General features: G+C 40.2%; 1 protein-coding gene across 1 annotated transcript in view; it reads right to left on the reverse strand.

The window, feature by feature from the left end:
* Positions 1-350: 350 nt before the first annotated feature.
* Positions 351-10964, reverse strand: part of TMEM170B (transmembrane protein 170B) — a gene marked incomplete at its 5' end in the record, with an annotated part of 13238 nt that continues 2624 nt past the window's right edge. Inside the window, 1 exon segment of the mRNA XM_014591000.2 lies at positions 351-1786. Coding sequence (XP_014446486.1) covers positions 1656-1786 — 131 coding nt within the window.

The raw sequence follows: 10964 nt of genomic DNA on the forward strand, positions 1-10964 counted from the left end.
AAAAAGTGGTGTGAGTAACAGAAGTCTTAAATTGAAATGAGACCTAAACGAAAACCTACTTTTTAACCAACCTGGGCTAAACAGAGAGTGTAGCATGCCAGGCTGCTTTTTGGGTTGTCTTAACTTGGTATCTCTATAATGCTTCTTTGAGTTAGCATGTTTATAATTGCACCTGGAATCCACCCAAATTAAAAAAAAAAAAAAGAAAAGAAAAGGAAAAGAAAAGAAGAAAACCTCACTGGGACATCAATTCAACCAAGCTCTGTGTTTTTCTTATTTCTTGTACTCTTATAAACAGTTCTGTATTACCAAAACCCTTTGAAATGATTTTTTATAAATTTCATCATAGATTCCTATAAACTTTAACCACAACACACAAGTTTAAATAAACTTAAATCATAATTTAACAGCATAACTCAAGAACGCAACTGAAATGAATCACTCAAATATATGCTCAGTACTGTACTGATACTCTGACCCTACCTATTGAACTTCAAAACTATTTACTATATTCCCCCAATAGTTACTTAGCAAAGTTATGGCGTTGGGACATGTCCAAAGTAAGATAGTTTCTTACTCTTCCTATGCTATACAATCGACCTGTTACTTTTTATTTCTACAGCCTAATTGAGGCCACAATGTAGATACAGTTAGTACTCCAGAATGAAAGACTGCTTATGTTTTGTCAAAAATCAAAATATATGTAACAAGTAGTAAAATCCTACTGAGAGACCAGTTGTAAAGATGCTTTCTCCATGTGATACAAGGCAAATACTTTCTTTAAAGAATGCAACGTGCATTTTAGATTTTTTTCCTTACAAAGTGTATATGAAAATTTTCAAATTATATTTTTGTGACATACAAACTATAATCAATGTGTGTGACCCATAAGGTTTTTTAATTAATATAAATAAAATAGAACATTGAGGCATGAGGGGAACTATTAAAAGGGTGTTACTTAAGTTAGTGAAGATTACGCACCCTACAGACCTACTTCGAGTCCTTAAAATGGTTTAGCTAGTCTTCTATTAAGAAGACCCCTATTTTCCACATCAATTAAATAACAATAATGCCAAAAGACATTAAAGCCCCAGATCCCAGAAACGCTCAACATTAAAAACCAAATAATTTCTCTCATATTAAACGATTCATTATTCAGCACTCATACAGGATTTAGAGTTACAAAACAAAAATCTTACTACGTTACCTGAATTCGTGTCAAATATGTTCACAGCACTCATCTACAGCTACACTTGCAAATTGTCACATGATCAATGTTAACAGAAAGAAAAGAGTTTGGCACATATATCAATTCCTTAAAACGTCCCTGGAACTCAACACAACACTGTTAAGAACGATGATTTCAACACCAGTGTTAACCTGATTGGCAGCTAAACAAGGTGCTTTTTCTTGTAGCTTCGCGCAGTGTCTCGTGCACCTTGCCTGGGACGGAGGCACGTAAGGTGCAGTGCAGTAGTGCAATCGCGTCGACACCAGAGGGCGATCTTGCCACACAGCTCGAGGTCTGCCTGCCGCGGGGACCTGCTGGGTCCACATTCTCGCACAATTTCATTCCGCTCGTGAACAATGCCACTTTCGGGGACCTGTCCATCTGTTTCCTTACGTGAATTCAGTAAGACGCTCCCACCGAAACCTCAAAGCGTAGCGAGGATCCTTGAAAAGGAGATGATCAATGTCAGTACAGTCTGTCCAACGCCCCACACCAGCGCTTCCAAGGGGGCCATGTTCTTCCCCGCCACTCGGTAGATGCCGGCGACGGCTGCACCTGGGTGAGGATGGAGAGGGACAGGGCGCGGTCACTCGGTTTGTACCATGCTGCATGGCTGTCACCCGCCACCTCGCTCCACTGCTATCAAAACGCAGTGTCCCACTCTTTCAAAAACTTTGGGAAGAATTGCCATGTGGTTGGCTAGAGTTACACTATGCCATGCCACATTTAACCAGGGAATTGAAAAGCAGACTTTTCTGTTCAACCAAAAGATACATACATACTCACAGTCCATGACCTGACACCAAATACGCTCACAAAAAAATGAGTAATTCATTCCTGTAGCCTCTCACCTAAGCAAGCACTACTGGAGAGACCTCACTAGCATTTCTATAAATGACAATATATTCATAATTATAAATGACAATGCAGGAAAGCACAATTTAATATAATTCATAGACTACTGAAGATAATTTTAACTTTAAATATTTTTCTGAGAAAAATGAGTTCTGAATTATCATAAAATATAAGAATATTTGACTAATCTATTCTACAATCTATGTAAATAGATTTATAAGATACAATATAAAACACACTGATGAACTTTTCGAGACGCATACAACTGTAAGTTACTTAAAGACTAGTATTCTGATATCACATAAAAACGAAGGGTGAACCTGACATCTATTCTGGGAAACAATTTTTAGATAACATGCACTTTCCAAAAAGAGAGAATCTGAGCTGTGAGGAACCTTAGTCCCCACACGTTCAACACTCTGTCTTAGCATAGTATACGCCAGTATAATAATGTGGTGCCTAAGAGGCTAGGTTTCTTCTTAATAATTATCTTATTTAACTTTAATTAATTATTTTTAATTTGACCAGAGAGGGGGAGAGAGAGAGTGAGAAAGAAAGCTACCAGGCCTGGGACTCGAACTGCGATTGGTCATGTGGGAGTCCAGTGCTCTTAGCCACCGCGTCACCTGCCGGTCCCATCTAAGAGGCTAGTTTTAAAAGTACATTCAGGGGACCAGCAGTTAGCGTAATGGCTATGTCGCTGGACTCCCACATAGTCGACCATGGTTCAAGTCCCGGACCCGGTGGCTTAAACTCACGCCGGGCGCGTGTGCGTGCGTGCCCAGGATCCCGAGAGGAGAGTGGAGGAGAAGGGATTGCGGCGTGGCCATCCCCCTGGGGGGTGATTTCCTGCCTCTGTCTCTCTCTGTCTGTCTGGCGAGCGCACGCACCCTACAGCAAAAACCTCTCAAAAAAAAAAAAAGTACATTCAGAAATAACAAAGGAGGAAACATTTAAATTAATATGTCATCTCATAAACTGAGATGGTCTCAACACGATTCCTGCAGAAAAAGCTCTCTTCATATCCCAGAGCTGTTAAACGCAAGAAAGAGAACAGAAATAAATGACCTGAAGAAACTGAGTTGATACTTGTGATAGAAACCTATTTATAAAAATTAGTTAGGGATGCAATTTTAAAATAAAAATTAACTAAGGGTACAATATTGTCAACTTAAAAATAAATTTGCTAAGGATTAACTTTTTGCATTCACTTAAATTTCCCAGGTAAGAATTAATGCATTCCTTTATAAAACAGGTAAATGAGAAAAGCAAATTATTCATCTAAACTAAGGGCTTGCTTTCATATATGTTTAAAATAAAAGGAAATTAAAATAGTGTACTTACCACATACTATGTATCTTGCTAGGAACTTTACAAATATTATCTTATTTACATATCATACTACCCCCTCAGTATTATCACCTAATTTAAAGATGAAAAAAATCATGTCCAGAAAGGTTCAATTGCTAACCAAAGAAAAACAGAGTAAATACAGTTGGGATTTCAATCCAGGTTAGCCTGCCTATAAATAACCCCCAAAACCTATCATCTCATACTTATGCTAAGTGAAAAAGAGAACAAGGAATTCAGAAAATAATAAAGTAGCTGATAATCATTTCTGTATTAAAAAAAAAATCCCATAGGCACCAGCATTTACCTAATCAATTAGCTTACTTGTATAATCAAACATATACTCAAATTTTGAAACTGGATGACAATCTTTAAAAATTTTAAAGATCCTAGGACCAGCAGATAGTGTAATGGTTACATCACTGGACTCCCACATGGTCGACTGTGGTTCAAGTCCTGGATCCAGTGGCTTAAAACTCACGCTGGGTGTGTGTGTGCGTGCATGCCCCAAATCCCAAGAGGATAATAAAGGAGAGGGGACTGCAGTGTGGCTGTGCCCCCTAGGGGGTGATTCCTAAATTTCTGTCTGTCTTGCTGTCTCTCTGGTGAATGCATGTGCCCTACAGCAATCTCTCCAAAAAAAATATTTTTTTCAAATCCTAGACTTTTCTTTGTTATCAAAATTATGAGAAAACTCACTGTTACTTAGAATTGTTTACCCATATGGGACCAGCAGTTGGCATAATGGCTATGTCACTGGACTCCCATGTAGTCAACTGCAGTTTGTGTCCTCCACCCGGTGGCTTAAACTCAAGCCAGGCATGTGTGAGTGAATGCCCAAGATCCCGAGAGGAGAATGGAGGAGAAGGAATTGCGGCATGGCCATCCCCCTGGGGGGTAATTTCTTTCTTTCTGTCTGTCTCTCTGTCTCTCTCTTTCTGGGGAGTGTATGTGCCCTATAGCAAAAACCTCTCAAAAAAAAAATAGGTTGGGGGGAGGACCAGCAGGTGACGTGGTAGTTAAGGAACTGGACATACCCACATGGCTGACCATGGTTCAAGTCCCAGACCTGGTGGCTCACTTTCTCTCTCTCTCTAGTCAAATTAAAATACATGAATGAATAAGTAAAATTAAATAACTCAAAAAATAGCTTTACTATTCATCTTTTTACTTTTATATATGTAAACAATGATCTCCTCCCAATTGTGCTTTCCTTTCGCTCGCTTTGCTGATCATGAGTGGAAAGAGCACATTAAGGTCTTCATCATCTTGGTGAACCCTAAGACGAGACTGACATGCGAGTAGGAAGAGGACAGAAGTGGGAGCGGGTGCTTGAAATGAATGACACGTTTAGAGTTACCACTGTGAACCAGGCCAGAAAGGGAATCCATTAGCAACAAAGAAAAACCCCATCGTGTTCAGGAAGTAGAACAGATTGGCCGTAGTAATAAATACGACATGGAAAAGGGAGTACTGCTGAGTGGATCTGAAGGTGAGTAAAAGATTTGAACTTAGAAAGCAAGGGAGAATGGGAGAGTCATGTCAGTGACCAGGAAAGGTCACCGGAGGAACACAGAGCATCTGCTTTACCAGTGAAAAGCGATGTGATTTGAAAACAAGTCATTAAGATAGCAAATAAAGTACTTTGCTTTGTACTTTTGGTAAGTTTGCTATAGGGCACATGCACTGGCTGGAGGGAGAGGAGGAGAAGGGGAGGGAGGGAGAACCCCCCCATGGGAGATGACCGTGCCCCCACTCCCTCCTCTTGGAGCATGCACACTGGGACTAAGATTTGAACTGCATAGTTGGACATGGAGGATCCATGTGCCTTAGCCATCATGCCACCAGCTAGCCCAGGACAGAACTCGTTTTAATAGTGTGTTGATTCTATCTGTTTGTGTGGTTACATCAGGGGGTCAGTAAACCCACGGCCATCTGGTCTACCACCTGTTTTGGTACAGCATGTGAGCTAAGAATGGCTTTACATTTTTAAATGGTTGGAAAAAATGTAAAAGATGAATAATTCATAATACATAAAATTTATATAAAATTCGTGTCCACAGTGTCTTACTGGAATACAGCTGTATGCATTTCTGATACTGAACTATTTCTGCATTTCAAGAATAACACTCATAAGGTAAATCGTCATATACTTTTCAGTTCTGGTGCAGTCTTTATTACGGTTAGTAACAGGACCACATTCGCCTCAGCAAACAGGCTGTGCACGGTGTTTACTCTCCACTTCCTCCAATAATTTGGATAAAATAGGAACCAACTGTTCCTTGAAAATTTGGTAGAACTCACTTGTAAATTTCATTTGGCCTAGAGTTTTCTGGAAAAAGGAGTCTTTAACATTTCAATTGTTTAAAAATAATGATCGTCTGATTCATTGTTCTGGGTCTTACGTCAATTTTGACACAGTAGAGTTAGGAATATCTATTGATAGCTGTTCATAAAACTATTTTTGTCACTCTGTCTTACATTTACTATTGAGATATACAGATGCTCCTTGACTCAATGATGGGGATTGGGTTATATCCCAACAAACCTGTTGTAAATCTAAAATACTCTAAATAAAAATGCACTGTAAGTTGACACTATTGTTAAGTAGTAAGTCCCTCAACTTAATTCGGAGAGCTTCTGATTATTTCTTCTGTGTGTTCTATCTCATTTTTTTTGGCCTCAATTCCTTTTTTCAATTGGCCTGCCAGCTCTCTACAAAACCAGTTCTTTATTAATCTTTCATAAACATAACTTACAAAACTTATCAGTATTTATCTGCATCAATAAAACTAGACAATATGACCAAAAAAGATACCATGCATGACAGCTAGTGTTCCTAAACATTTAGAATTTTGGAATTAATACAAATTATACACCCTTTCCTATTGAGAAAACTATTTTGAAGCATGAATAAAAGATAAATAAGATGATTGCAATAAATGAAGACATGTGTTTTTGGGTGGCATAATTTAATATGCCAATTCTTCCCAAATTAACATTTACTTTCAGGAACCAGCAGTTAGCGTAATGACTATGTCACTGGACTCCCACATAGTCGACCGCAGTTCGAGCCCCGGACCCAGTGGCTTAAAACTCACGCGTGTGTGCCCAAGATCCCGAGAGGAGAATGGAGGAGAAGGATTTCGGCGTGGCCATCCACCCTGGGTGGTGATTTCTCGCTTTCTATCTCTCTGTCTCTCTCTGTCTATCTGGCGAGCGCATGCACCCTATAGCAAAAACCTCTTAAAAAAAAAAATTTACTTTTAGTTAAGTCCTAATGAAAATCATAGTCATACTTTTTGAAGGATTCAGTAGGCATAGTCTATGGTTAATATGAAAGAATAAAGATCCATAAACAGCTATGTTAACTTTGAGAAAGAAACATAACGCAAGGGACCTCTCCCTAACCCATATCAAGATATACTATAAAACCATAGGGACTAAAAAAAAAAAAAAAAAAAATTTTTTTTTGAAGTGGCCCTGCTTCAACAGATAGAAAGACTAACAAAGGAAAATAAAGTTAGGTAGCAGATCTCCATACCTTCAGAACATAATACTATAATACACAATAAAAGTGGCACGGCAATTCAGTGGGGAAATAATATTTTTTAAGTAATGATGTGATAAAAATTGACCCACTATATAGGAAGAAAAACAAACAAAAAACCCACCTGGCATCCTATCGAATACCAAGAAACAAAGCATTTTCTACAAGACAGGGCTTGGACTCTAGGTCAAGGAGTAAATTATGACCTGAACGCCAGACGCATGGTTTTGTAAATGAAGTTTTATTGCAACAGTCACGTCCACTCATTTGCCTTTGTCTGTGGCTGCTCTGGTGCTACAATGACATAGCTGAATCCTTGTGGCAGAGACAATTGGTCCACAAAGCCTAAAATACTTACTATTTGACCTTTCAAGAAAATGTTTGCTGAGTCCTGCTCTACATGAAATAAAAACCTAATACAAAACCATAAAATTAACAGAAAGAAATATATCAGAATGTCTTCTGACTTTGGTGTAAGAGAAAATATCTTAAATAAAACTCTGAATTATGAACTATAAGGCAAAAAGCTCTTTAAACTGATTATATCAAAATCAAGGACTTCTAGGGACCAGCAGTTAGCATAATGCCTATGTCGCTGGACTCCCATGTAGTCGACCGTGGTTCGCGTCCCGAACCTGGTGGCTTAGAACTCACGCCGGGCGTGTGTGCGTGCGTGCCCAAGATCCAGAGAGGAGAATGGAGGAGAAGGGATTACGGCGTGGCCATCCCCCCTGGGGGGTGATTTCTCGCTTTCTATCTCTGTCTCTCTCTGTCTGGCGAGCGCACATGCCCTATGGCAAAAACCTCTCCAAGAAAAGAAAAATCTGGTACTTCTAGTTAGTGAATGCTATCGTGGTTGAAGGTTACTGATAAAAAGACTGAGAGATATTATTTGCAAAATCCCAAACCAAAGAGAGACCACTAACATGTAAGAAACATCTGTAGGGCCAGCCGGTGGCATGGTGGTTAAGGCACTGGACTCTCCTCCCACATGTGGGACCACGGTTCTAGTCCCAGACCTGGCAGCTTGCTTTCTCACTTTGTCTGTCCCCCTCTCTCTCTGATGGCGCATACATGCCTTAAAGCAAATTAAAACAATAATAACAATAATAAAATTAAATAATTAATTATTTAAAGACTATAATAACAATAATAAAATTAAATAAGTAATTATTTAAAGACATATTTAACCATTATTTTATTTCATTTTATTTATTTATTATTATTATTACTTTTTAATTTGATCAGCAAGAGAGAGAGGGAAAGTGAGAAAGCAAGCTGCCAAGTCCAGGACTCAAACCACAGTCAGTCATGTAGAAGTCCAATGCCTTAAACACTATGCCACGTGCCGGCCCCATGTGTAATTTTTAATAACAAGGAAACAAGCACTAAAAGAAAAATATAGAATTTTAAAAAGCAATTTACAGAAAAGGAAATCTAATGTATAATAAGCATGGGAAGAAATGTGCAAACTCATTAGTAGTCACAGAAATGCAAATTAAACCAACAAGATTTCACTTTACACCTTTAGACTGGCTAAAAATAAACAACTAAAATTAGGCACTACATAGAAACCCAGTTTCCGCAATTCTGGTATTAACTATCAGTGTTAAATGAAAAATCACTCTACTTTGGAGATAAAAACTCAGGAAGTAGCAAAATATATTAAATGTATTTAAATTCAGTCAGCATCTTATTACCAGAGCTATTCAGCAATCATTTGCTAAACTGAATATTCTGCTCTGAGTACACGAGCATTCACAACTTCCATTAAACAAATAAATATAGCTAAGTATTCACATTGGCTAGTTTGTGTTTGCATGTCTGCGTGGTGTTTTAGACAGGGTCTTACTATGTCACTTACTATGGTCCTCCTGCCTTCGCCTCCAGAGCAGCTGGGACTATATAGATGCACGCAGCACACCTGGCCTTACACTGGTTAATTTCCTGGTCCTTTTCCTGTGGATGGGGGCAGTGAGAGATCCCCCCCATGGGGGATGGTCATGCTATAATCCCTTCTCTTCCATCTCCCCTCTTTCAGGATTTTAGGCATGCACATACACCTGGAGTGGTTTTGTTGTTGTTGTTGTTGTTGTTGGTTTTTTTTGGAGAGATTTTCACTGTAGGGCGCGTGCGCTCGCCAGACAGACAGAGAGAGACATAGAGACAGAAAGCGAGAAATCACCCCCCAGGGGGGATGGTCACGCCGCAATCCCTTCTCCTCCATTCTCCTCTCGGGATCTTGGGCACGCACGCACACGCGCCCGGCATGAGTTTTAAGCCACCGGGTCCGGGACACGAACAGCGGTCGACTACGTGGGAGTCCAGCGACATAGCCATTACGCTAACTGCTGGTTCCCCACCTGGAGTGTTTTTCAAGCCTCTGATTCTGGGACTCAAATCATGAGCCAGCCACTTGGGATCCAGTCACCTTAACCACCACACCAATGGCTGGCCCCCAATTTGGTGAATTTTCTGAATTCACGTGTTTAAAGATCAGAAAATTAGCCAGAAGAAATTTAAACACTTACTGCTAATCCAGACAAAAAATTTTACTTAAAACTGTGTCAGACTTTCTTATAAAGGATTTTAAAATATAAGACTGCAATTTCTAAAAACATTTATTTTATTCTCAGCTGAACTAAAAGCATGTATGTGCATACATACATGCATCACTAGAGATAAATGGAGGTGGAATTACATTTCTTATGGTCCTTGTAAAATGTTATAGTAAGGTATGCTAACGAAGACATATACACATATATTACTTACAACTTCCAAGCGAGCTGTTCCTCTCTCTCCTCCTCTGTTCATGGCACCATGATACAAATGATTACATCATGTGTATGGCCCACAGCAAAAACACCAGCAGCCCCCTTCATGTCTCTGTATGCCATCATGATGAACAGTAACTAATTTGGATTGTTTCCCCCTTTGCCGTAATGTTTGCATCAACTCTCTCCTTTTTTTTTTTTTTGGAGAGGTTTTTGCTATAGGGCACATGCGCTCACCAGACAGAGAGACAGAAAGCAAGAAATCACCCCCTCCCCCAGGGGGGATGGCCATGCCGCAATCCCTTCTCCTCCATTCTCCCCTCAGGATCTTGGGTGCCAGGCATGAGTTTTAAGCCACCGGGTCTGGGACTCAAACCGTGGTCAGCTACATGGGAGTCCAACGACATAGCCATTACACTAACTGCTGGTCCCAACTCTCTCCTTTTCAACCCATTGCCATTACTCCAGTTCAGATTCTGGCTCCAAGTGTGGTACTCATCTATATTCCACTATACAACAGATTTTCCTACTGAACTGCTCTGACCTTTGCCAACCCCATTGAAAACCATCCACTTGTTTCCATGGCCTGTGGGATTAAAAATCCAAATGTTCCAGCTGGTCTTCCAAGACCCTCTAGGATCTGGCTCTGTCTTTCCAGCTGACTTTCCTGCTATACTCTTATGTATATAATAGTGCTTTGGCTCGACTTGAATAGTTGCTTAAAACCCTACCATGACAGAGTGGATGAGATACTACACAAGAAAGCTATAGGCTGAATGCACACACAACAAAAGCAACAACGAAACTGAACTCAAGATAACACAAGAAAACCAAAATAGTAAATGGGGGGGAAAATGAGAAAATAGACTATTTCCCACAAGTATTTGATGACTGTCTCATTAGTGCCACAGGACACACCCAGACACATGGGAACAGGAGTTTCCTCTCTAGGCAGGGGATGCCAGTCTCTATGGAAAGGTGAGGAAGGAGCCTTTGAACTGGAAAGAGAAGGCTCTCATCGCTGGGACGAGATTCAACAAGAAGGGAAGTCCCTCGTGGAGGGTCCCAGTGCAGGCACAGCGGTGGCAGTGTACCATCCGCACACAGGGAGTGGGCCAGAAGTGAGTGCACCGCAGCCTGTTACTCACTGTGAGGCTGCCAGTCTCTTACACGGCTGAGGAAGAAGAAGCCTGAGGCCACTCCC

Source organism: Tupaia chinensis, unplaced genomic scaffold (assembly GCF_000334495.1).
Source record: "Tupaia chinensis unplaced genomic scaffold, TupChi_1.0 Scaffold000048_1, whole genome shotgun sequence".
NCBI lineage: Eukaryota > Metazoa > Chordata > Mammalia > Scandentia > Tupaiidae > Tupaia > Tupaia belangeri.